Raw genomic sequence first — 27,729 nt, 5'->3', positions numbered from 1 at the left:
TTTCCCAGTTCTGTTCTATCTCTATATTCCAAGGTGTGCTGCAGATGTGTAATAGCTCAGGCATGTATCTTTCTCAGAACAGCTATGGTGCCATGGATCCAGTCTTCAATGAAAGACATTGTATCCCATCCTTTTGCCGCACTGGCTCCATTGAGATCCACAAGCCATGCACCAGGAATGTGTGTTTAGTTGAGTGTTGTGCAATATGTCTAATAGCTCATGTCTATGTCTTCCTCAGGTCAGCTATGGTGCCATGGACCCAGTCTTCAATGACAGGCATCGGTTCCCATCCTTTTATCGCACTGTCCCAAGTGAGATCTATGAATCTCGCGCCATCGCCCGGCTACTCAAGCACTTTGGCTGGACCTGGGTTGGAATCCTGACATCAGATGATGACAGTGGCAAGTGGGTCGGTGAGGAGCTGGAGAGAGAGATCGCCAGGAGTGGAGGCTGTGTGGCCTTCTTGGAAAGACTCCGAAAGCCACCTCACAGCACATTCAAAGAGAAGCAACGTATTGGTGAAAAGCTTTATAAATCATCAGCCAACGTGGTCATTGTCCACTGTCCAAGCATTTACATTAATAGTTACTTCGACTATTTTCCATATAGCCGTATCTTCAAGATTTGGATTAGCACAGCAACATCATCACATTTGAAAGATTACATTCATGATGCATACACAAAGGCGTTCAATGGCAGTCTGGCCTTTTCCATACCCAAGGGAGAGATTCCAGGACTCAAGGATTTCCTGTACAGCACAAAACCTTTTAATTTCTCAAATAATCAACAATTTCTAGACTTGTGGGTGATGAGATTCTTGTGTGCCCCTGCTATGCCAGACGGTTCTTTCCTCTATGAAGCCTACTTCCCCCATTGTAGAAAGAATCTGACACTGGAACAGCTTGCTCTTCCAGAATATGATGTTTACAATTTCCATTTCACTTACAGTATTTACAATGCTGTCTATGCAGCTGCCCGTGCTCTACACAAGATGATCGCACCCAAAACCCAATCTGAGCCGTTCTCAAATGCAGAGAATCTGATAAAAGATTTCCAGCTCTGGCAGGTAGGGGAGTAATTTTGTGATTTCTAAATAATTAGCATCCAAAGTGCTTACAGGACAGTGCATAGTCATAGTGTGTTTCTATGCAACATTCTAGAAAAGACCTTCATTTGTACCATGCTTACGCTAAGTTAAATACTCAATTGCTTACTTACTAATGCTACTTTGTTTTTTAGTCACTCACTCACTCTAACCTCGATCAGACTTCTCTTCTATAGCGCCAGGACACCTTCGGGTATTAGACGCGCTCTATAAATGTTAATAACATAACATAACATAACATAACATACTCCTTTTAATGACTCTAGGGAAGAGGTGTGGTGCCGCGGTCAGGGCGACTGACTTTGGAATCTGGGGATCACGGTTTGATACCCAGCGCCGGTGGCAGATTAGCCCAGCACCATGTGACTCTGGCCAATAGCTTGCTTAATCTTCCCGATGGCCCCCAGTGCCTAGAGACCCTTACGGGGGATTGTTCATGCTTTACGAATGTGGATTATTATTACTATTATTATTGGAGATGAGGACTCACCCACTTTTCTCTTACTAACTTGATCACTCTGGGCCAGTTTCACAAAGGTAACTGTAAACTTTTGTGGAAGTTTATGTTTGTTTTGGAATTCACAAACTCTGATTTAATAGTAAGTTTACTACTTCCAAGATAAAAACAAGATGGCCACCAGAAGGTAGGACCTCGCGGAGGCTCCCTGGCTTTGGATCATTTACAAATGAATATCCCCTTCTTAGCCAGTTTCTGAAGCCCTAGTGCAGTGGTTATGTTTTGACTTACCTCTTTTTGGACGCTGGGAGGTTGCGGCACCCAGGCGGCCTGTGTCCATGCTCCTGGACATGTCTGGTTGTGATTCACGTTGGATCCCTGATATGGTTTTGAACGACTTTGAGCAGCGGATCCCATGGGAGAGTTGGGGCCCGAGTCAGATTAATCCTGCATGTACCGCCCGGACCAGTTGAGTTGGTGGCGTGGGCTCCGTTGTGTTTCTATTGGTGCACTCCCACTGTGCCCCAGATGGACTTTCCGTCGGGTGTCTTAGTGGTCTGAGTCGGCCATCTTGACGGTATCGGCTGAGGTGATCCCCTTCCTTTTTGCGAATTGGTGCTGGACGCTGCCCCCTCGCCATGCTCGGTCTTTTGGGGCAGGAAGGTCGTCCTTTTACTGGAGCTATGTGACTCCCCACACTGATCATACTGGAGTCTCTTTTTGTGTTGCACCACAAGGATTTGAAGACCCAGACACCCGTCGATTTCTTGAGGACCCCCTGATACTTTCTACTAGACGGTTGTGTCTCCTTCGGGACTTGAGTCCTTTGAATGTGCAGTGGTGGCGGTGAATTGTCCCTGCTCCTTGACTTGCTGTTGTGACTGATTGGTGTCGGCAGCTGCCTCTGGTGGTGTGGAGCATATAGGGCACTGTTGACCACCCGCAGCATGACATGTTGCTCTCTAATCTGGATTGCTCTTGTCTCGCGTGTGCCCTCATTTGGCAGGTGGTCTGTCTTTAGTGGATTCACCTGTCTCCTCCCAGACAATTGTTTCCCCTCTGTGGTAAATAAAAATTCCTTTACCGGGACTGAATTTGATACAGAAACATTATAAAATAGCTCAGTAAAATGAGAGGCAGAATCCGTGATATTAGAGTTTCGGAATGGGCTTTATTCCAATAATCGATTATAATCGGATGCTTCAAGTTCCATCACCACGGGGGTTCAGGAAGTGAAGTACATACTTTATTGACAAGAAGTAACTTTTATAGTACATACATTATAATGAAGTGAATACAGTAGGCATAACAATTGATAAGGAAATTGACGTTTGGTCTGCGTAACCGAAAATGGGTGTAATAATGAGTAAAAAGGAACATGATTGGTTATGATGTCATACATAGGTGGATCTATAAGATAATACTTGGCCTAAATGCGCGCGCAGCAGTATGACGTGTAATTGACGTGTAACTAGGGGGTGACGGGGATTTGACATTTAGCTCTATATGTGGAGACGAGAAGTCTGGGGGGTCAAGTCAACCTAATCCCAAATCATATCTAACATCCTATGTTTAAAGAACTATGTTATCCACAAAAGAAGGACTCTCGGACAGAATCTATTCTATACTGACTGTGCGTGCGTGTACAAGCGTCTAAGTGTCTACACTGAATGCGAGGGGGTAGGAATATTCCATGGTAACAGGGCTATGAATTACTTGCATGAGGACAGAGAAGTTGGGCCTTTTTGCTTGGTAACTGGAAGAATGTTTACTTAAACCACTAGGCAGGAATGCATCGGCTGAGGGGGAGGCAGATAATTCGAAGGTGAAATACAGTTCTTGGCAGAGAATGGGCTGATGTCAGGCTTCGTGAGCTGCGCAGAGAATGAGACAAAGTTCATGGTCACAGATGCAGGCTCGGACTGGAGCTTTCAGAGGCAGAAGGCAAGAGGAGTTTTGATGACAGAATCAGGGCCTACTTGCCTGGACTGTAAAGTGGCATAAGTGAACCATATAAAGCCGATGGCCTTTCATATTTAGGAATGGAATATCCGGCCTATTCATGGCGGATCTGTCAAAGGACATGTTGACGGTGGACGCGCATGTGTTTGCGTCTTCATAACTGGAACTGGAGGGAACATACATGTACTTGTGACATGCACATGGAACCGTTGGGGTCCAAGATAGGGGACATAACTGACCAGAAAAATCCATATTTCCACATTCCCTCCTTGTCCCCTACTTGCCCTTCAAGAGATATCAATCTTCATCAATCCATTGATCTGTTCATATAGCATCATTTGTTCTTCTTTCTTCTTCCGGGATCTTGAATGAAAATCTTGATGTGGAATGCACGATGTGGCACACAGACCACAAATCGCTGGTCCACATTGTAGACATAGACAGCAACTGAATAGTATGAGAAGGCCAATACCTAGGAAGGATAAAACTCTCCATCCCCAGGCTGATACCGCATTCCAAAACCAACTGGACCAAGTCCAAGTGCCTGGGTTCTGGTGTATCTGGCTTACAATCTTATGAAGGCGAGTGATGGCTTTATATACAGATGGCGAATTTTCTGGTATGAATACGCAGCAGCTTGATCCGATGACCCTACAGGCTCCGCCCCTATCAGCCAGGATGACGTCAAGGACAAGACGATTTTGAAGCACAACAATCCGCATAGCAGACTGCTCTTCCGTTAAATTGCCTAAGGCAGAAATAGTCTCATTCACTACTGCTTCAAGGGTTCTAGTTAATCTACGTATCAGCTTACTATTAGTAACAGTACCTATATAGGGAAAGATGCCTTTATTAAAATCTACATACTTGTCCCATGCCGTCTCAGTGTAATCGACAATGGGGAGATCTCTCCGTTCTCTGTTGTGTACTAAATGAATATTTCTGTAATAATCAGGAGGAGCTAGGAAAACAGGTGGCAAAAGGAATGCAATGTAGCAGGTACCATCCCAATCTAGGGGTAGACGCATATATGTCGTCTGACCACATATAAAGTAGGAGTGGCGGGAAGCTCTAAATGAAGATTTTCCTTGATCACTGAATTCTACTATAGTAGTGCATTTACTATGGCCCATATGTATGGAACCAACCTTTCTTACACACAATTCACCCTTCGCTGGGAATACTGACATGGTGGGTAAGACTAGTTCAACCTCGGATACGACATTTAGAATCATGAGATTAGGTGTAAAATTTCCTAATCCATATACTTCATTTTCTAGATCAGTTCCTGTTCTTTTGGGGCGACCCTCCTTGTCAGGGTAACAGACCTTGAGTAAAGCTAGGTTCAGATTTCCCCATACCCAATGATCTTGGTAAACTGCTGTGTCTGAGTCTATGGAATTAATTAAACTAAACCATGCTCCACAGGAGCCATTATGTGTAAATGGATGTGGAAAGAAAGGCAGGACTCCTTCATAATTCTGATAGGGAGGGAGTCGGCCACACACCCAACAATTGGTGGCATTACTAGTCTGATGGGAATGATGTAACATACTAATGAAAGTGTTATTGCGCAGCGCAAGTCTATAAGACAATTCATGCGGAGGTAAGTCACTAAAAGAATGTTCAGCAGCAACATTATAAACATGTCTAGAAATAGGGTAATATATGTGCAACAACATACTTGTAATAATTATTAAAAGACTCAATAAAAACAAAATTAATAATGTCACTATGCAGTGGCTACGCAGTGATTTACAATACGCCTGTCGTTTCAACATTTTTCGGGTATTTTCTCTACTCAGGTCCCAGGGATACATGTCAGAGACAATTCAACCGCTTCACCTTGGAGAGGACTTAAACAATCAAATTGCTCGACTTGGTGGGCCTAAGCTTTAGTTTGTAATTTTCAGATTTGTTCGGTTCAACAAAAGGGAGTTTTGTATCAGTCTGTGAGGGAGTGCAGGGCACAATGTCTATATCCGAAGATAGTCCATGAAATTTCTTGATGTGGCTTGAATGAATCCAGCCCTTGCGGCCCTCGATCTTCACGGCTGTTCTTGTGGTCAACAGGACCAACTTGGGTGCTTTCCACCTGGGCTCCAGCTGAGTCTTTCGGTCGAAATTCCTCACAAAGACAAGATTACCCGGAACAACGTCATGGGGTTTCACCTCAGTGTTGTCGGGAAAGGCTGCAGCTACCTGTGAACGAGAAGATTGTAGTGCAGACATCAAGGAAGCCAAGTAATCTGTCAGCATATTACAGTCAATATCAGTAATTTTACGAGGTATAGGCGTCCCCCACATATTCGGTGGTCTACCGAAGATCACCTCATACGGGGATAGCCCTGTTCGAGAGTGTGCTACCATTCTCATGTAAAAGAGTGCAACTGGTAACGCTACTACCCAGTCGACACCTTTCTCTCTGCATATTTTGGACATTCTAATTTTCAGTATCTGGTTATGTCTTTCTACGAGACCTGCTGCCTCGGGATGTCGGACACAGTGGAATTTCCACTGATAGCCTAACAGAAGTGAAACGTGTTTCATTAATTCGGATGAGAACGGCTGGCCGTTATCTGAGTAAACAGCACGTGGTAAACCGTATCGTGGGAAGAATTCCCGAACCAACTGTTTGGCAGTAGTCGGGGCAGTGTAATCTGAAACCGGGTATGCCTCCGTCCAACGGGACAGAGCGCAAACAACTACGAGAACATATTTGAATCCTCGACATCGTTCCATCTGGATATAATCCATCTGGAGGACTTCAAAAGGGTGGTCAGGAGGATGAAATCCACCCTGTTCTACGGGAACGCTTTTTCCTGGGTTGAACTGGCAACAGATCATACAGGTACGGACCTTTTGTTTTGCTGCTGCTCGTAAATGTTTATTGAACCAAATGTGTTGAATGCTGTCTAGCATAGCTTTTTCTCCTAGATGTGCTGGACTATGTATAGTGTTAATTATAACTTGGACCATTGAATCAGGAAGGAACCATACAGATTTTTCCTTCATCATCCATCCTTGGTCCGTTTGGATCCCTCCTAATTCAGTCCATTTCTTTATTTCGTCTGGTGTAGCATGTGTCTGTATGTCAATTACGTCAAGAGTAGGATCTTTAACTGTCATACAATGTGTCGGTGTCGGGACTATTGTCTTTGTCATGTCGGGGGTTTGAGTTTGAGCAGTCAGTTTAGCTGTTCTGTCGGCTAGATCATTGCCTTGGGAAATGATATCAGTAACCTTCGTATGGGCCTTACATTTCATAATTGATATTTCAGTGGGTAGATGTATTGCATCTAATAATGCATGAATGAGGGGTCCGTGCTGAATGTGGGCACCGTGGGAAGTTAAATAACCTCTCTCTCGCCACAGCACGCCGAAGTCATGTACAACTCCGAATGCATAACGTGAGTCAGTGTATATGTTGACTTTTTTATTCATGGCTTGAATACAGGCTTGTGTCAGAGCGATAAGTTCTGCGGCTTGAGCTGACAAAGTATTTATACGATTAGTTTCAATGACTTCAGTATCTGTTGTGACTGCGTAGGCGGCTACTAACTCTCCTGTACTTGTTCTCATGCATGAACCATCTACATACAAGGTCAGGTCTGGATCTGACAATGGGACATCGGTTAAGTCTTGTCTGGGTTTTGTTGTTATTGTAATAACTTCAATACAGTCATGGGCTAGTGGGTCTGTTCCGACTACTGGTAAAAGTGTGGCAGGATTCAATGTGTTACAGCGTCTGATTTCTATATGTGGCTGAAACAATGTAAGCTCGTATCCTGTAAGTCGCGCTATAGTCAAGTGTTGTGTTTGCGTTCTATTTACAAGAACCTGTACTGCGTGTGGTACTTGAACTGTCAATGGATGTCCTAACACTATGGCATCGCTTTGTCTGATTGCTAAAGCTGTCGCTGCTACTGATTTCAGGCATGCAGGCAAAGCCTGAGCTACGAGATCTAATGTACTAGAAAAATAAGCACATGGTTTGCGTGCTCCTGCTTGTTGTTGTGTGAGTACTGACAAGGCAGTACCTTCGCGCTCTGTAACAAAAAGTGTAAACTGTTTTCTGTAACATGGCGTTGCTAAAACGGGTGCTTGACATAAAGCTTTCTTTAAGCTTTCAAAAGCTTGTGTGTGTTCCTGAGTCCAAGGGAGAACAGTCGATGTGGCTGCCTCCTGTGCGGTTAACTGAATGAGTGGTTTTGCTAGAAATGCATACTGAGGGATCCACTGCCTACAATATGAAGTGAGGCCTATGAAAGCCCGCACCTCCTTTTGTGTCTTGGGTATTGACATGTTAGCTATTAACTGAATGCGGTCGGGTGTAAGCTGCCTTCCCTCCTTGGACAGCGAGTGTCCAAGATAAACAACTCGCTGGACACAGAATTGCAGCTTAGAAGGGGACACCTTGTGCCCTTTTTCGGCTAGAAATTGTAAAACTGTCAGTGATGCTTTTTCACATTCGGGTTCGCTTCGGGCGGTGATCAGCAGATCATCGACGTATTGAAGCAAGGCGGTGTTAACTGGCATGTGGATACTGTCAAGTTCTCGTTTCAGTGCTTGGCTATAGATGCTGGGGCTTTCTGTAAATCCTTGAGGTGCGCGGGAGAATTTAAAGCTACGCCCATTTAAACTAAATCCGAACAAATATTGACTTTCCGGATCTATTGGGACGCTGAAAAAGGCATTTTTGAGATCAATTACAGTAAAGAATGTGGCTTCGGAATCAATAGCTGTCAATAATGACGAGATATCTGGGACCACAGGAAATTGTGGCACAATACATTTGTTTAACTCGCGCAGATCAATAACCAATCGATATACTGGCGGAGCTGTAGGATCTGTTCGTTTAAGAATCGGAATTATCGGTGAATTACATACATTGGAGTCTGTTTCTACAACTACTCCTTGGGCAATGAGCTCGTCAATGATTTGTAGTAAAGCCGCTACAGCATCTGGTGGTAACTTGTATTGTCGCATTCGTGGTAGCACCACTCCTGCCTTTAGTGTGACTCGATATGGTGTAATATTCATGCAACCAACATCAGTAGGGCCTTGTGCCCATAGATGTGTAGGTAAAGTCTGCAGTCGGGGATCCATGTCTCTAGATACATAGTGACCTTTAAAATCACGTAAAAACAACCTTACTCCTTCCGGAGAACAACATATTATGGCTCCTAGGGCTTTCAACGTTTTTATTCCTAACAAGTTTTCTGGACATGATTTAGTAAGCAATAGATCTGTAGTTCGGGTCAGAGGTCCTATCGTAAGTGGAAGAGGCTGTGATACTTCATTAACAATAGGTTTTCCTGAAAAACCAAGGGAAATATTCTGAGAGCCTGAGAGGGGTGCCCCTGGAACTTCACTACGTTTTATAGTTGTTCGACTTGCCCCTGTATCGAGTAAAAATTTTCTATCTTGACCTAATAATTTACTATGTACATAAGGTCCTTCTTGATCTACAGGAATCTCGATAAGGGGTAAGTCAACTTCCCTCTCTAGGCTAGTTCATGCGTAACGCTGATACTCGGGATATTCATACTGTGCGGTCTGATACATTTGTCGTGTTGTTGTCTGTGTGGCAGCAACAGGCAACGGTGGTGCAGCTGGCACAAACTGTATTGGCTGTTGTGCGGCTGGCATGGCCTGGGCATGCTGCATAGCTCCTTGTTCATTCTGATCTTGTCTTAGTGGCCGTGATCTTTCTTGTGTTTTACCTATGGCGATATTATGTTTTAGCACTGGACAATCGTGTACGTAATGACCTGGCTTTTTACAATAATTGCATGTCCCTTTTACAGGTCCTGCTGAATCGGAATGTGTCATACCCTTTTTATGTCCTTCAGCTGGAACTGTCTGGGAAACTAGCATTTTCATTTTCGTGTCTTTCATGCGTCTGTGTTCATGTTCTTGTTCCTCTCTAATTCTATTGTGGTGGTACTGTAACATTTGTAACATTTGTGTTGGAGTGTTACCTTGCCAGGTACTCTCGAATTTTAATACTCTATTCTTTACTGGGGGCAGGGCATTTTCCACTAATTTTGTTACGAACAGATGCGGGTATGATTCGCTACTTGCTTTTATGCCACTATTTATACCAAAACATTTCTCGAATCGGGCATAGTAATCGCTAGTGTCTTCATCTTGCTTCTGTTTACAGGCTGAAATTGTACCCCAATCTTCCTTTTTCGTAGTTAATAAACGTGGCAGTACCTGTACTAGTAGACCTGGTAGTGCTTTAGTTTTGTCCCCAAGCCCCGAACCTGGACCTCGGGCCCTTTCTTCTGCTTCTAATGCTGACCATTCTATCTTTTGGTCACCTACCTCCCACTCTTTTTCCTTGAGTTTCTCATAAATGCCAGCAGGCATCAACACCTTTAATATTGTCATAATGTCGGGGTAGGTATACTCTCCCATGAGTAACATGTCTTTAATTTCTCGGTGAAAACCCGCTGGGTCTTTGTCATGACTGGGTACCACTTTCTTCATTTCTAACAATTCTATTTTCGATATGGGCGTATATACAAATACGCGTTTAAACTGATTGTCCTCGCCTTTTATTGGGTGTACTTCTCGTAAGGGATTCTGTCTATCCAGGTGATACGTGGTTCTTTCCTTGACAGGCAATGAGACATGCTCTGAGCATACAAAAAGAATATACTGCTTTCTTGATACTAGAATTTCTTTAATTAATTTAGTACCTGGACCTCTCCATTTATTCATAAGCAATTCAGTCAATATGTCAGGTAAGGGACCAGGGTCCGAATGCTGACTCTGATATAGTATAATGAGTTGTTGAATCATATAAATCCCAGCTAACCTCTGCTCATCTGGGGTGAGATTCAAAAATGTGCGTACTACTGTCTCATCACTATATTTTCCGGGACTGTCCACCCAATGAACAGCTGCCCTCGCTAAATCTTGTTCATCCATAGAATCGAGAAAATGATAACCCCTTCGTTCTCGGAGTAGTTTGTCGGCGGTTTGGAACGAATGCTCGTTAGACCTTATGTTAATTATAGGTATTTGGAAACTCCTGTCATTATCTGGACATATTGGACGTATTGAGTCAGTATGACATCTAGTCTGATTCCTATTACAAGATCTTCCTCTACCTACATAGGCTATGGTGTCTGACTGTCCGGCGGGAAGTCCTGACCCTTCTTCCTCGCTTTGCTCGAACTCGTCTGTCTCTAATCTCTCTTCGTGTAGGCGTTCTATTTCTTTACGGATCTTTCGGCACATGGCTATTATACAATTTTGCTTATCGTGTCTCCCTTCTGATATATTCTGGCTCCATTTTGTAAGAATTTTCATTGCTTCCGGATCTACCCCCGGTCGGTCTTGATTTCTGATCACACAGTTTATGAGGAAACGCAACAGTTCCCCCTGTATCTCTACTTTCTGGTATTCCATAGCTCTGTTAATACATTCTGGATCTCGCCCTGTTTGAACAAAATGATATATTTTATCTAGATACGCAGTCATTCCTGGTAGCTTCGCTAAATACCCTGCGGCTCGTCTGATACGTAATGATGCCAGGATCATTTCGTCCTCTTTACCGAGCACCGGGTCATATCTACAATCTATAAGAAGTTCCTTAAGCGTACGATCACTTACGAATTTGGGTGTACGTGAATGCGCTGAATCTTGGAAAATAAGTTTATTTATTCTAGGTGGCGTAGAAAAAATATTGGTAGCACCTCCCGTGGCCCCGTCTGGGGCGTCGGGTGTGAAAGGATTCGTCGAACGTGACACAGCAACTATAGGCGTGGACTCAGCTATAGAAGTACCTGTAGGAACAGATGCAGAAACAGATGTGCTTGCCGGAACTTGTGACTCGATTTGTTGCTGTAGGGATACGGGTGCTGGATCTTGGCGTTGGACCTCCCTGGTATGCGGTCTACGTGGGACGGAATTAGCATACTCGGGAGCTACGTCATCTAAATATGAGGAAAGAAAAACATCTTCTGCGGTTCTAGGATGCCCCTTAGGATGTACCTTGATTGGGAATAATGGGGGTGGCAAGTCTTTCGGTATCTCTGGAGTAGCCTTAGGTAATCCTTCGGCCAGAAGGGGATACATACCATTCATAAGGGCATTTCTTTGTCTGTCTACTTGTTCTGATTTCACTCGGATACCTTCCTCAATTAATAGATTTTCTTGAATTTTGTTTGAACTCTCTTTACTCTTCTCTTCCTGTCTACGTGCTTTTTCTGTACGTCTATGAGATTCTTTACGCCATAACTCAACGGCGTCTTTCTGTGACTGTCTGACTTTCCTTTTCCATAACTCTTCCTCGACTTTCATGATGCACTCTGCATCCCAGGTTCTCGCTGCGGGCCATCTCTGACTTTCTGGTAATCCCTTGGTGTAGTCTACCCATAAATCAAGAAATAATATAGCGTCTAAGCCATGTTTGTGATACATGAAGTGCCCTGGAGTATCCCTAGGAGGAATAGGGACGGCTTCTTCAAGTACCCCTTTTCTAGTAGTGATCTGTCTTAATTTTGAAAAGAGCGGCATATTGACAACTGATCTGATACTTAATCTTGAACACACTTAATAAAAAAGCACACTTAATGAACAACCATTCATACCACAATATGCAGGACGTTTAACACATTAAACATTAAAACATTAAACCTTTAACTGAAACAACAATGATGATCGTCTGCATAACTAATCACCATGCTTAATTCTTGACAATAACTAGATACTTCGGAATACTTGATATACTGCTAAACAGTACAGATACACTGCTAAAACAGTGCAGACCGGATTTGTGTACCCAAACCCGTCTTGACCGGCACAACCTATGTGCACGTCAGAAATGCCTCCCCAGTAATGGTACTCACCGGGTAGCTTCGGAAACGGAAGGCCTCGGTAACTTGAACTTGAACCGGACTGGACTCGACTCGACTCGTCGGAAACTGAGCTTGATTTCGAACTGGTGGGTCTCTGTATACCTCGGATCTTGCTCTCTCAGCTAGGCTCTGGTCGGGATACTTCGCACTTCTCACCGCCTCGTCTGGGTGTTGATCGCAGTCTCAGTCGCCCCCGCTTGACCGGAGGGAGATACAGGAAATCCTGCTGGTACGCGTTATTGTCCGTCCAGCTGTGGCAGGAGACCGGGCCTGCAACTCACCGCCGGCGCGTGAGATGAGAAAGTGTCCCTATTCGGGCGCCATCATGTGGTAAATAAAAATTCCTTTACCGGGACTGAATTTGATACAGAAACATTATAAAATAGCTCAGTAAAATGAGAGGCAGAATCCGTGATATTAGAGTTTCGGAATGGGCTTTATTCCAATAATCGATTATAATCGGATGCTTCAAGTTCCATCACCACGGGGGTTCAGGAAGTGAAGTACATACTTTATTGACAAGAAGTAACTTTTATAGTACATACATTATAATGAAGTGAATACAGTAGGCGTAACAATTGATAAGGAAATTGACGTTTGGTCTGCGTAACCGAAAATGGGTGTAATAATGAGTAAAAAGGAACATGATTGGTTATGATGTCATACATAGGTGGATCTATAAGATAATACTTGGCCTAAATGCGCGCGCAGCAGTATGACGTGTAATTGACGTGTAACTAGGGGGTGTCGGGGATTTGACATTTAGCTCTATATGTGGAGACGAGAAGTCTGGGGGGTCAAGTCAACCTAATCCCAAATCATATCTAACATCCTATGTTTAAAGAACTATGTTATCCACAAAAGAAGGACTCTCGGACAGAATCTATTCTATACTGACTGTGCGTGCGTGTACAAGCGTCTAAGTGTCTACACTGAATGCGAGGGGGTAGGAATATTCCATGGTAACAGGGCTATGAATTACTTGCATGAGGACAGAGAAGTTGGGCCTTTTTGCTTGGTAACTGGAAGAATGTTTACTTAAACCACTAGGCAGGAATGCATCGGCTGAGGGGGAGGCAGATAATTCGAAGGTGAAATACAGTTCTTGGCAGAGAATGGGCTGATGTCAGGCTTCGTGAGCTGCGCAGAGAATGAGACAAAGTTCATGGTCACAGATGCAGGCTCGGACTGGAGCTTTCAGAGGCAGAAGGCAAGAGGAGTTTTGATGACAGAATCAGGGCCTACTTGCCTGGACTGTAAAGTGGCATAAGTGAACCATATAAAGCCGATGGCCTTTCATATTTAGGAATGGAATATCCGGCCTATTCATGGCGGATCTGTCAAAGGACATGTTGACGGTGGACGCGCATGTGTTTGCGTCTTCATAACTGGAACTGGAGGGAACATACATGTACTTGTGACATGCACATGGAACCGTTGGGGTCCAAGATAGGGGACATAACTGACCAGAAAAATCCATATTTCCACACCTCCTCACTCCACAAATCCGCTACACCAGCTGCTCGATGCTAGTGGGGGAGGCGTGGCCAGAGGCTGCTGGCCCGATTTTGGAAATTGTTCTTGTGCATTTTGTGTATAGATTTTCCTTACTTCTTGCTGCTGTGGACTACGTTCATCCATTTTGGGGCAGTTTCTATCTTCACCATCCACCAGAAAGTCTCTTCCTCAAGAATATGACCGAATAGGGTTAGTGAAAATAAATATAGGACTGTTGTAAGTTCTACTGGCGCCTCTGCTGAACTTTGCTTATTTTTAACTTACTGTTTGTGTTTTAAACTACCCTGCACCTATGTTTTTAACGCTTTTAGCCCTTTTATAGGGTGCATTAGATTTTATTGTTCTTAACTCACGTGCTTGTGTTGCTCCGACCCCTGTCCACCACAGCTGTTTGAGTGTAGGGCGGAGCTACACTGCGCGCCCACTGACATGTCAGACGCTAGACGGCAGGAGGAAGGAAAGCACTATTCAGCTGCCGATGCCATGGACGCGCGCAGCGGGCACGCCGCTGACACGCCAAAGGTGCGCCTTAGCAAGCCCGTCTACGCCCGTCTGCTCCTTGCCCGGGCCTAGGGCCAGAACTCCTGGCTCTACCCCACTTCACTACAGCAATATTCAAAGAAGGTACTGATTAATTTAAATGGAGCTAGCCTGAATTGTGTATGCCTAGCCACAACCGAAAACAGATTCAGCCGCTGGCCCAGATTTTGCCACTGCAACTCCCATGGGCTTCCGGTCATTTAGAATAGTTAGACCAATAGAAACATGAGGTGGAGTAGCAATTATTATGAGAGAGCAGTTTGTAGATAAGTTTGCTCCAGCCTCGACTCTTTTCTTTGAAGCGCTGCACTTTTCCAATGAAATAGCCTCTAAGATAACGTTTGAAGGTATGCTGATTTATCGTCCTCCCAATGCCAGGAGCACATTTGTGCAGAATCTAGATGGACTCCTGCAACCCGCACTGGCTAGTAATGATTTTACCATTCTTGGTGATTTAAATATGTGTTTAGAAGATTTGGAAGATAAGGAGATGGTTGTTCTTTTAGAGGCATTAGGACTCGTTGGGCCTTTCTCAGATGGTCCCCACTCACAAGGCAGGACATATGTTTGATGGAATTTCAGCCCCATGGCAGGACTGTCATTGAAAGAAGTCCTTCCTCTGACTTGGACACACCATTTTTTAATTAAATTTAACCTTGTAGTTCTTACAGCTCAGACAGTAAAGACGACAAAAAAACCCACATCGACCGTTTCTGCGCGGTGCACAATAGACTTGGCTTCATTTCAAACTTTTTTAGAGGAAACACGTCCTCAGTTTTATCTGTGTGCAGATTCAAGTGCAGGTAAATTCACTGAATGGCTAAATGAAGCTATAAAAACCGCAGTGCCTATCAGAAAAACCCCAGGGAACCGGGGTACACTGTCACCCCCCTGGTTCTCGGAAGCCTTACATAAGGAAAAACAATTATGCCGTAGAATGGAAATGTGCTGCAGAAAAAGAGTTATATAAAACTGTATTAAGCAATATAAAAACTCAATAAAAAGTGCTAAGAAGGACTACTTCACTCAACAAATTGAGAAAGACAAACACACCTCCAAAGAGCTGTTCAAAGTAGTTAATAATCTAGCTTCACCGCCAAAGACTGACGCAACCAAATGGGACCAAAATGTCTGTGATTCTATTGGATCAGCTTTTAAATCTAATGTTATGAATATTTATAATGTCTTTTTAACTGCACCTGATCGTAATCCTATAGAGCTACCTATAGATGATGAATCTCAGAGAAATGTCTTATGCTCATTCGCCCCAATTACTTCTGAGGTGGTAGCTAAGCATATAATAGAAGCCTAATCCGGTTCGCCAACTGACCCTTGTCCTCCTGCTGTCCTTCAAAAAATAGCGGAGGGGGATAGCCCTATACTTACTCAGATTTTTAACACTATGTTTAATTCAGGCAATTTCCTTTCCACATGGAAAGATTGTTCCATTCTTCCCTTGTTGAAGAAACCCAACCTGGATGCCCCTAACACAGCTAACTATCGACCCATTGCCCGTTTACCACTCCCGGCTAAGATAGTTGAAAAAATTATGAACAAGCAACTATCTCAGTTCATTCTGGATAACGATCTGCTCGATCACTCTCAGTGTGGATTCCGCAGGGAACATAGTACCGAAACTGCACTGATTAATGCCACTGAGGAAATCAGAACGGTGATGGATGGAGGAGGGTCAGCGGCCCTGATCCTCCTCGATCTATCGGCCGCTTTTGATACGGTGGATCATAATTTGTTGCAACAACGGCTGGAATCGATGGGGGTCCAGGGAACGGCACCGACCTTGTTAGCCTCCTTCCTGAAAGAAAGGAGATTAACAGTTGCTATGGACAGTTTCCAATCAAAACCTTATGTTCTGCCCTGTGCAGTCCCCCAGGGATCATCCTTAAGGCCAACTCTTTTTAATATTTATGTTGCAGAACTTGCCCTTGTGATTCGGAAAGTTTGGGTTCCATTTGACGTCCTACGCAGACTGTACCAAGATAGTTTTGGCAGCATATAACAAACAAACTGCCCCCACTCTATGGTTTCAGAACTGGATGAGAGAAGTCGATAGATGGATGGGACTGTACTGCCTGAAGCTTAACTCTGAAAAGACCGAGATTATTATTTTCGGTGAGTTAAAACCTAGATGGGACAATCTTGGGTGGCAAACAGAGAAGGGCGAAGCACCTAAACCTGTGCAAAAGGCAAAAAATGTAGGGGTGTGGATTGACAACAAGCTAGCATTAGCACATCAGACCAATGCTATTGTCACCGCCTCTCATTTTTAGAATAAAAACCTCAAGAAAATCATGCCTTACATCCCTACCGACTCAAAAAAGCTGGTAGTTACCGCTCTGGTCCAGGCCAAACTGGACTATTGTAATAGTCTCTATCTGGGCATGTGCAAGCCTTTCCTTAAAAAGCTTCAGTCCATTCAAAATACAGCTGCTCGGATGCTGGGTAACATTCCCAAATATTATTCCATCTCTAAAGAAATTCGCCGACTCCACTGGCTCCCAGTGGCCAAACAAATTGAGTTTAAAGCCCTCTGCTTAGCATTCAGGGCTTTGAATAACACTGGACCTTTATCGCTTAAAAAGCTATTTGTCTGGTAGCAACCGGCAAGACTGTTGTAGTCCTCAGGCACAAGACTGATGAAAGTACCTAGAATACGCACCACGGGTTGGAGTGGCCAGAGTCTTCCTTATGGTACAGCAAAGTTGTGGAAAATGCTACCAGCCATGCTTAGAGGAGCGGCCTCCCTTACCATCTTTAGTAAAGCGTTGAAAAACTTGGCTTTTTCAGAACTGAGTTACTGGGAGGATTTACTGCAGTCAATAGCGTCAGGACACGCCCAGGTATTCGTGCGCTTAATAAGTCCCTTTAACATTAACTTCCTTTCCCCTAAGTAGAACGTTTTAGAAGGACTATATATATTGTGCCAGTGTTCTAAGAAGGTTAGGTCTTCAAAATGAGATTGTTGAAATCAAACATAGGACTTACTCACCTTCCCTCTCATTGAAAGTATAGTAGTTCTTTTAAACAACAGCACAGGGTCCTAATATAGGACCTCTCACTCATGCTCACTTAAGCAGCAGCCATCTTGGAATGGTGTTTGCTCTTGTTGTAGTGTAGCAATATACAGTGCACTGAATGCTTTGAATCTAAAGGTGGGACTTTCCACTATTCTCTGGTGACATCTCAACTTAGAGCAAGTGTAGCATTACACAGTACACCAAATGCCTGGACTCTAAATGTGGGCTATTCCTATGGTAGCATCTCAACATCGATACAAGATCCTCTCACAACCCTCTAATCTGGTCGCTATCCTCACCATGGCACAATCTATCACATCGCACCTATGACAACCTGTCACAGTTAGTTCCTAATGCTTTAAGTTTGTCTATCCCCTAAACCTGTCTAAGAAAGCAGCAAAGACCTTCAAACACAATCTGCTCAAACAATTACCTGAAACGCTCATGTCTGATACTTACGTTTGTACGTCAAAGGGTGTTGTGATTACCTACCTTATTTTCTACACTACCAGAAGAAGCCAATGGAGAACAGTCTTAACATCAACTCTTCGTTCCAAACAATTTAGCAAAACCCTTCATGGTTTCCAAGTAACCATAATACCCTCACCTGACTCCAATGCTGATCTTGCCATATCCCTCTACAACAATGGAAACATCCTTATACAAGCTCCTGACTGAAATCTTGAAAGTTTTGACAGAATCTTTAAAGGGATTAAAAATACACTGGATAATATAGTCCCTGCTAGAAAACCTAATCAAAGTCCCCCCTCAGCTGCGGAACCTCATGTATCATCCTCCTCCGTCTACACCTACTACTGACACAGATGGTGAGTGGAGGCCAACAAACCCCATCCTGATATATCAACTCAAGTCTTCCTGAATACTAAAATGAGTGCTCTACTTACCTCTCTCCCAGTCTCACACTCTAGTACTCCGCCCTCTAACCCTAAACATCCCGTATTCCCCCATATTTACCTCCTCAACCAGGATAAAGCCCCTTTTCCCTCACCGCTCCTCTCTCATCAACTAGTTACCCCTAGATCTGCCGTCAACAATGCCAACACTCCCTTCACTGAAGAAGTAGGTAGACCTCAAGCATGATCTAGTCACCTCCCTCAATATTTACCTTTACACTTGTGAGGATAACAATTATCTCTTCCAGCACCCCTGTCCCTGTGGAATCTCATCCGCTATCTAGCACTAGACCAGTCGCCGGTAGTGAGAGCCTGCCCACATTGAGGATAAGTTGGTTGACCTCAAGCAGGATCTTCAAATCATTAAGGATATCCTGAAGACCCTCTTACACTTCTCTTTGAAGATGGAGACGTTTTGGAAGCTCTATCCTACCCTTGAGCAGTCCTCGCAAGACGTACAACGTAGGGGTTTGCTAAATTACCACTGGAAGACGGCAAGGAGACCATGGCGAGGAGGAGGGCAGCCTGGGCATGGTGGAGAATGCTAGATCAGGTAAGTGCTCACTCCATGCCAAAGTGCCATGCGGGTGGAGCGAATTTCCACTGAGTTTTTAGGCAGCTCCGTGGAACTCTGCATAGTGGCACTACACCAACTCTGCCCACCCTTAACTATCTTTATTGCCTGTTGATATTTTTTGATACCTCTGTTCACGTTGTAATTTTGTATCTCCATGTGCTCTATAAGAATTGTTGCTCTTCTGGTACTATACATGTCCCACAAGAGGGGTTGTTACCTCTGTTCAACTGAGTAACTTTGTCTCTCCATGTGTTCCATAAGATTTGTTGCTCTTTGGGTACTTAACATGTCACTCAAGCTGGGTTGTTGCTTTTGTTTTTGTATTTGTGCTTGTTAAGGTTCTTTATGGTGTTGTATTCATGCCTTTAGTTCCTTTTGCTACCGCTCCTTTGTACAGCGCCCAGATGCCCGTACAGCGGTACAGGTCATGTTTGCGCTTGATAAAACTTTTCAAATAAATAAATAATAAATTGAGGCTCCAGAGTCAGGGTGGAGAACTCTGCGCATAAAAAGATATGACATGAGAGTTTTTTTATGTGCAGAGTTCTCCGCCCCACCTGTGGAGCCTTCATAGTCATAAACTTACTTTTAACTTGGAGTTTGTGAATTTCAAAACAAATTTACATTTACACAAAAGATGTTAGCTTTAGGAAGTACTGGTTATCATCTGGTTGTTGGTTTATGCTCACTGGGATTATAGAGTGGTCTTGCACACAGAGCAGATTGAACAACCTGTTGGGCATATTTACAAAGAAATGACGCAGCATGGTGCTGCAAGCAATTTAGTAGCATCAAGCCGCATCATTTGAAAAATGGAGGGATTCACCATATTCACAAGAGTACGGCACACCCCTGTGTCTTCCCTTGTGCCAGCACACAAAAAAGCTGCATAGTACCAATGCAGACATCCTTGTGCCATGGTGCAAGGCTGCCTGTGTTGCAGGTATGATTGTTTATGTGCAGGAAGTGACACCAACTTGCACATAAACAACAATTAAAGGCAATTTGCTACAAGAACCAAAACGAGGAGAAATAAAAGTATTTTTCCTTGTTGCACCACTCTAATGCCTACTTTTCACTGGCGTTGATATTTGGCACTGCCTCAGATTTACAGAAACTAGATAATACGATGCAGCATCAAAAAGCAATGGGTGTTGTGGTTGAACGCCCACAGCAACGCCCATTGTATGCCCCTTTGATGTACGATAGTTACAATGCGGTGTTAAGCTACGCAAAGTAGCTTCGCACCACATTGTAAACTGTGCCGCGGGAGGGTCATAAAAAGGGGCTCAATGTCCTTGTGAATATGCCCCTGTTTTAAATGCTTTGCTGCCAAGAAAAGACTTTTGTGGCCTAAGCTGTGCTGAAGTTCCATGTGCGCATCCAGACTATGACAAGCAGTATGGCAACTGAGCGTCGCCTTGTTGTTGAAGTGCAGTGGCATTGTGCTGCATTGTGTAGCTGGACAGTGCCACAGTCATGCTCTCAGATGTCTAAAGGAATCTGGTGATGCAGTAATAGTTTGAGTTATTTTGGGGTGCCCTTGTACAGGTAATGTTATGACCTTTATAGAAACTCAATAAACTTTCAGTCACAGATTCAATAGTTCAGTAAAATAAGGTATAAGACCTTGCAGTAATGGAGAAGGGTGCACACCAGGGGCAACCCACACTTCTGCAGTAGCTTACTTTTCTACCCACACAATAAAATAAGACACAATGGCCCAGATTCCCAAAGGTTTCGCATCGGATTAGTGATACTTTTTTAATGCAAACCCGATGCTAAACCTTCTTTGGGGAATCAACAAACCAATGCTAATTGTAGGTTGTTTTGTATGGAAAAGTAACGCAAACCAGAGCGCAACTCTGCTTTGCATCACTTTGCATCAAAGGGGTGTTCCATGGGGGGTACATGGGCATACCCCTTCAACCACCCATGTTTTTAGATACAAAGCCCTTTCTCCTAACATAAGTAGACAGGTGTTAGCGCCCACAATTAACGCCGCTCGACAGCAGGCATTAAAAGGAGAAATGTTGTCATTTCTCCTTGATTTTCCAACTTTGAATGTGTGGTGCGCTGCAAAGCACACATAAAAAGTAAGAAAAGGGTTTAAACTGCTCTAGGCATAGTGTTTTGTTGCGGAAGGGTCGCCTTCCTGTTCAAAGCTATGGTAGACCCAGGCATGCCCCTTAGGGCTTTGATGCTGATGTGTGAGCCTATTGCATGGCTGCTAAAAGATGCGCTGGCGCTGGAGAGAGGGGAAGAGAGGCACTATATCTCTGTAGACTAGGCGCTCTGCTGCTCCATCCCTGTCACGCAACGCATCGCAGCATTCTTGGCTGCTGCGCTCCATTCTGCGATATTTGTAAGACTCTAGGCCTATGACTTTTGTAATTGGCACCAGTGGCACAAGAACAGAAGGGTATGAAGGTGTGTAAAAATATAGTCTAGGAGCTGTGTTAGGTTTGTACACATTAGTCAGCAGTATGTGGATAGTCAGTCTTAGCCTTCAGACAGGTGTTGTCAGTGCCATGAAGCCTCTTTATCAGCCAAGCACTTGACTATTCCTTCTACATAACATGCAACAGGCACATAGACAAAGCCTTTCTCCAGAGCCCCTAAACACCTTTCATAATAACCCTTTAAAAACCTTTCTGCCCTGAGTCTTCCGGTATGGATTCAGCACAGAGAGCTGGGCATCTTACACAAGGGGCCAGATTCATAGTTTGCACAGGTGCAAAGTTGGCCTCGGTGAAATTTTAATTAAGCTGGAGTAATTGGTGTATTTTGGTAATTCTGCATAGCAAAATGTACTTGAACTTACAGAAGTGGCGCTGTTATGCCACGGTGCGTATGTTGGGGAGAATATTTATCATGAGATGCATCGTTCGGGTAATTTTCAAAAGTGAGTGGCATTTCGGCTAGGTTTTTTTTACCAGAGGTGACAGTTTGGATCATTTCTGACCACAACACTACAAGTCTGAATATGAATGACAGTGTTGTGAACACGACCGGCAGATCATGTATCGTGCATGGTCAGCAAACATTTTAGCTAGATTATTTTACTAGAGTGGCCTTTTGGGTCATATTTTAGTGCAAACTTTGAATGTAAGCTGCAGTGTTTTCATTGAGAGCAACTGAAAATCAACACAAATTTTCATTTTTGAATTGAATTTTTACCCGAGTGAACCATTCAGCTAATGTTGTTGAGTGCATGATGCATTTTGCTTAATTATACATGCCTGGTACTCGGCCTTCCCAATCACCCACCTATACTTTTTGATGACCCCCCTTTTATATTTGAGATATTATTACTGTTCAGTTACTTTCCCCATCTCCACTCCCCTCCAGTTCCCTAAACAAGGAGAGGGATGTGAGTCGCAGCATATACACATGAATATATCTATACTGAACACTTGGATTTCTCAGGCAGAACAATTGGTATCATGGTATCACATTACAGCAAATCAACATCACAGACACATCCGGAAAGAATGGATCATTTGTTCCTTTTACATCCAGTCTCTGTTCAAGGCTTCCCATTCTCTGTTGTAGTTGGACTTCTTTCAATTGACATTCCACCGTTTCTCCATGTTCCACTCCGTGTCAAGCTAACCTATGACGTACCCCACTTTCAGTATGTACCCCACTAACCACACATTAGGTCACACATCTCAAGACTACACACTTCTTCGCCACAGTGAGGCCTAATTCCAATATCTTCTCTGCATATGCAGTGTGTTTATTATGGTCCCAGCAAATACATGTGTTTCTGTAATTGTAGGTCGTTTTTTTATCCCTATGGTCTGAATAACCTTACCCCAAAAGGTTCTCACACCCGGGCATCTTCACCACAAGTGGGTATTGGTGCCGTCTGTTATTCTGCATTTGGGGAACTCCTCCAGTTTGGAGGGATCTAGTCTGTGTATCCACTGCGATGTAACATAAGCCCTATGTGCACCTTTATAATGTATATGTTTCAGGCATACATTACATATAACTCTCCCGCAATTACCTAATATAGATGTCCAGTCCCCTTCCCACTCTGTCTCCAGAGTAGTTATATGGACAATGAGTACATTTGAGTGATGAGTTTGCCGTCTCCGCCCATGTCAGGACGGGTGTGGCTCAACATGTGGGTCTGGTGCTCATGGAAACCCAAGACATTGCGCACAGCTGCCGCCAGACCAGCATATGCCGGAAGGCATGCCTCGACTAGCTCCCGTTTATTGGAGAATGCCGCATGGCCCCCCATTCGGCCACCTTCAAACAAGGCTCCCATATTCTTTTGCGCATCTTCCTCACCTCTGCGTGTTATAAAGAATGGCGTTGTTACCCTAATCCCAGAAGGGCGGGGAATCAGCTGCTCCACATAAACATGCTTGTCCCCTTTTCGTTTAGTGCCTGTATATCTTTCAGGATCCTAACTTGTAACAGTAAAGCTGTCCGCTTTTTGCACGGAACTGGGTAATGCCAATAATGCCAGTGGTGGTGCCAAACACACTGACATCTCTGCCACTAGAGCAGCGCCTCCCTCCTGTAACCACTGCACTGTCTGCTGAATGTGAGCTGCCCAATAATACGTCTTAAAATGTGGTGCCAGTATCCCTTCACTATCCCACCGAAGCTTCGGGACCTCCGAACTTCTTGGTGCCCTCCTGCCCCCTCAGTAGAGCAATCTGAGCAGTTCGTCCAGTCTGCGGAGGCGGGACGCTGGTATGCGCATCGGCATGTGTTGCAATGCATATAGTACTCAAGGTAGCATTACCATTTTCCTAACTGAAATAAACTCCATTAAGTATATCCGAAATCTCAGCAACTTGTGCAAAGTTCATTCAAAGGAGACTAGTAAATTGTTCACATTCGAGTCAGATGTTTCAGTGCAATCTGAGCTCAGATATACTCCTGGGTGCTTCACTTGAGTCATCTCAACCTTTATGTTAGGCAGGCAAACCTCATCAGTTACAGTCACTTGTACGGGATACAACACTGACTTGTCACCATTTAGCCTAAACTCTGGGACCGCCCCACCTGTGCCGGCCGAGTGGCTATCGGGTTTCTCAATGTTAACAGCAGATCACTGGCAAACACTGATTTGACTTTCCAGTTATTGACAACATTTATACCATCATCTACCTGTTGGATATGTATGATTTGCACCAGTTAATGGGTCATTAATGCAAATAACAGTGAAGAGAGAGAGCACCTCTGAGTCCCTCTCTCTTTCAACCAGCTGTCTGACACTCTATGACCTACTTTCACTCTTGCCCTCAATGTAAAGTTGCTTCACCCATCGCAAGTAACCTGTCCCCAAGGAATGACACGCTAGTGTGCGGTCCATAAACACCCAGTTACAGTATCAAAAGCATTGTGAGAATCTAGACTAGCAACTGTGCCTGGTTCCTCTCCCAACACTGCCTGTTCCATGAATGTCTTACGAATCCCTCATGATTCGCTATTAAGGACTTGCAAAATGCAATGTATGTATTTGTCGCAATTAAAATAGCAATTCCTATGCATTCTTTGTTTGCGACTCACACCATTTATAGAACAAACTTTCAATTTCAAGCAAACATTTATGTTACATTTGTAATATACCGCATCATTTAATCCCCCAACTTAAAACGCGCCAAGGAACGCGTTTGCACACTTGTCACATCAGGTCCCGCCCCCCTCCTTCACCACTGTGCAAACGCGCCCGTGGCACGGTTTAACTTGGGGATTAAATCCCCTTGAATCCTGAGGGTCCCTGGGGTCCAACTAACCCACCAGAGGAGTAAAAAGGGGTGTGGCCTCTGACCATCTCTCTGCAACGCAGCCCTGTAGCACTTACTGGAGGTACCTGATGGGCTAGTTGGCCCCCAGGGACCCTCAGGATTGAAGGGGAATTGATCCCACAACTTAAAAAGCTCCACAGGCCGGATTTGCGCACCCAGCGCAAATTTGGCTGATTTAAAAAAATTAAAAAATGCTTTCTTTGGCCCTGGGGTCCCTGGGGGAGCCCCTCAGCAGGCCTAGGGGATCAGGGTGTCTTTACCCTTCCCCCTTTTCTTGATTTTCATCCTTATTTCTCTGTTTTCTTGTGACTCGGTTACTGAGTCACAAGATGTCTGCCAACACTTCCTGATTTGGAGTGTTGGCAGCCAATCAGAATGAAGCTCGTGCTTGGGAGGGTTCACGAACCCACCGTGGTCATAGATATCAAAACTTTTTCTTTATCTAATTTCTCAGGAACTACTGAATGGATTTACACCCTTTAAAAAAAAAAGGATCTTTCTGAACCAAGACCTACCTTTTTACCAAATCTGGTGTAATTCCGTTCAGCAGTTTGGGCTGTAGCTTTGTCTAAAGTTTCCTATGGAAAATAACTTGGGGAAAATGTGTTTTGGGACCCCCCTTTTTCTCGGCCCCCGCTTGATGAATCACCTGAAACTTTGAAGACCGGATCTGACCATTTTGAAAATTTTGCGAAGATTCGTTAACCGGCGCCAATGTTATTGGGAAAACAATAAACGCTTTTCCTATGGAATCTAGGTCCTAACTATATCTACCTACTGGTGACCGCCTGCTCCTGTCTTGAAAGTTTGGGGGTGATTCGTCAAGCGTGGGCCGAGAAAAAGGGGGGTCCCAAAATGCGTTTTTTCCATGTTAATTTCCAACTGCTGAACGGAATTACACCAAATTTGGCAAAAAGGTTGGTCTTGGTCCAGAAAGTGTGCTTTTTTAAAAATGATTTAATCCGTTCAGTGTTTGCTCAGACATTAAAAAAAATATATCGGTATGTGAGCACCGAGGAGGGTTCACAAACCCTCCCGAGTAGGAGCTCAATTCTAATTGGCTGCCAACACTCCAAACCAGAATGTGTTGGCAGCCATCTTGTGACTCGGTAACCGAGTCACAAGAAAACAGTGGAAAAAGGTTAAAAAACAAGAAAAGGGGGCAGGGTGCAAACACCCTGACCTCCTAGGCCGGCTCAAGGGGTCTCACAAAGACCCCCAGGCCCAAAAAAAAGCATTAAAAAAAAACGCTGAATTTGCACTGTGTGTGTGAATCCAGACTACAAAACAAAAAAAATGCGCTTCCTTGTACTTAAGCCCCTGGGTGGGCCAGGTCCCGGGGGCAATCACTAATTAATTTGCGGGGGCCCATGGGAGCCCCTGCAGCCCCAGGGACCACCACCTCCCCAGGGCTAAGTTAACTGTATGTGGGGGAAACGTGCACCCCCTGCAGCCCTGGGGACTGCCACCTCCACAGGGCTTGATAAATAAATGGGTGGGGCACCACCACCTTCCTGGGGCTTCTGTTATTAATGAGGGGGGCCTCGTCATCCCCCCAAAGTTCTGGGAACCACCACCTCCCTGGAGCTTCCTTCATTAATGAGGGGGGCCTTGTGGGCCCCCCAAACCCCGGGGACCACCACCTCTGTTAAATGTTGTGAGGGGGCCATGTGGCCCCCTCCTGGAGCCCTCGATGGCCCTGGGGACCGCCACCCCCAGAGCCGGCACCTGCAATGTCCTGGGGTGCTCATCCCTGGAACATTGCTGTTTGCAATGATAGGGCGGGAGCCACATTGCATACTATGCTTTGCTTCTTGGATGCAAGAACAGGAAACCTGCTGTAGCTTCCAAGAAGCAAAGAAGTATTGCTTTTGGGCAAGGGGAGCTGCATGTTAGCAGCTCATCTTGCCCAAAAGCAATGCCGGCTTCCGTAGGAGGCAGGGAGCCGGCAGGGACTGTGGGGGTATTGGAGCTCCCCCCACAGTCCCCATCAAAGAGGCCAGTGAGGGGGGCCATGCAGCCCCCTCCGTTTAAAAAAAAGATACAGGCTGACCATGCCCCGGGGGATTGGGTCCCCGGGGCCATTCATGGCCTGAGGAGGGGGTCCACGCGGTCCCCCTCCCTATTTTTTATGGCAGTGTAGCAGCGGGTTTTTTTTCGTGTTTGGAGTCACGACCCCTACACGGCTCTCAGCGAGGCCTCCGTGTAACGTTGCGCTGGATTTGCGAATCCACCTTAAATAAATAATTAAGTAGTGTATAATGTAGAAGGTAGTCTTGTATTTGTGAAGTTGTTTTAAAAAAGTGCTGTGATTGAAGTTAATGACAAGTTTACAGTTGATAGAGTTGTTATATAAAATTACAAATTAATAGTTAAACTTGAAAAGTGTGTTGTGTTGTAGTGCATTGAATATGTGCTTTTGTTTTGGGAATTCACGACTGGTTTGCGAATCCGAATAAAAAAAAAAAAATTGTATGTGTAAAAAAAATTATAAGCAGTATTATGTTATAGGGTGGCTCTAAAAAGAGCCCTTGTTTTTATTGTGAGTTTGTTGTAGCTACATGTAAGTGCCGATGAAGAGCTTAAGGTTGTTGAGAAAGACTTTCCTTGATCTGTGAACTGCACTTCATCACTTCTGTAGATGTCATCCATATCAAAACGTAGATTGTTGTTATATATGGAGCCCGTCCTATGGTCTCTGAGGTAAGCAGAAACAGCTTTATTGACATTCTTTCTAGCTTTCTGAATCTGTGGACAGAATTGATTTGACCACTTCCATTTCTGTCTTTGGCATATGTTAGAGTAAACAAAGACAGTTTGAGGTAAAAACAACATGAATTGTGCAAAGGTGTCCTTCATTAGCATTTCCAGACCTACCCCAGTCAAAGTGCCTAGGTCATTGCCACCACAGTGCACAGTCATGAGGTCAGGGGGTTGGAGATGCAAAAAGGTTTTACCCATAGGAATC

The 27,729-nt window shown here is 44.4% G+C and overlaps 1 protein-coding gene across 1 annotated transcript in view; it reads left to right on the top strand.

Annotated features, from left to right (window-relative positions):
* The first annotated feature begins 253 nt into the window (after window positions 1-253).
* LOC146788697 (vomeronasal type-2 receptor 26-like) overlaps window positions 254-27,729 on the top strand; it is a 377,173-nt gene continuing 349,697 nt past the window's right edge. Inside the window, exon 1 of the mRNA XM_085630077.1 lies at window positions 254-1,066. Coding sequence (XP_085486203.1) covers window positions 254-1,066 — 813 coding nt within the window. The remainder of the gene's footprint in view (window positions 1,067-27,729) is intronic.

This window comes from Triturus cristatus, chromosome 10 (genome assembly GCF_964204655.1).
Source record: "Triturus cristatus chromosome 10, aTriCri1.1, whole genome shotgun sequence".
NCBI classification, from domain to species: domain Eukaryota; kingdom Metazoa; phylum Chordata; class Amphibia; order Caudata; family Salamandridae; genus Triturus; species Triturus cristatus.
This window is presented reverse-complemented; position numbering and strand designations above follow the sequence as displayed.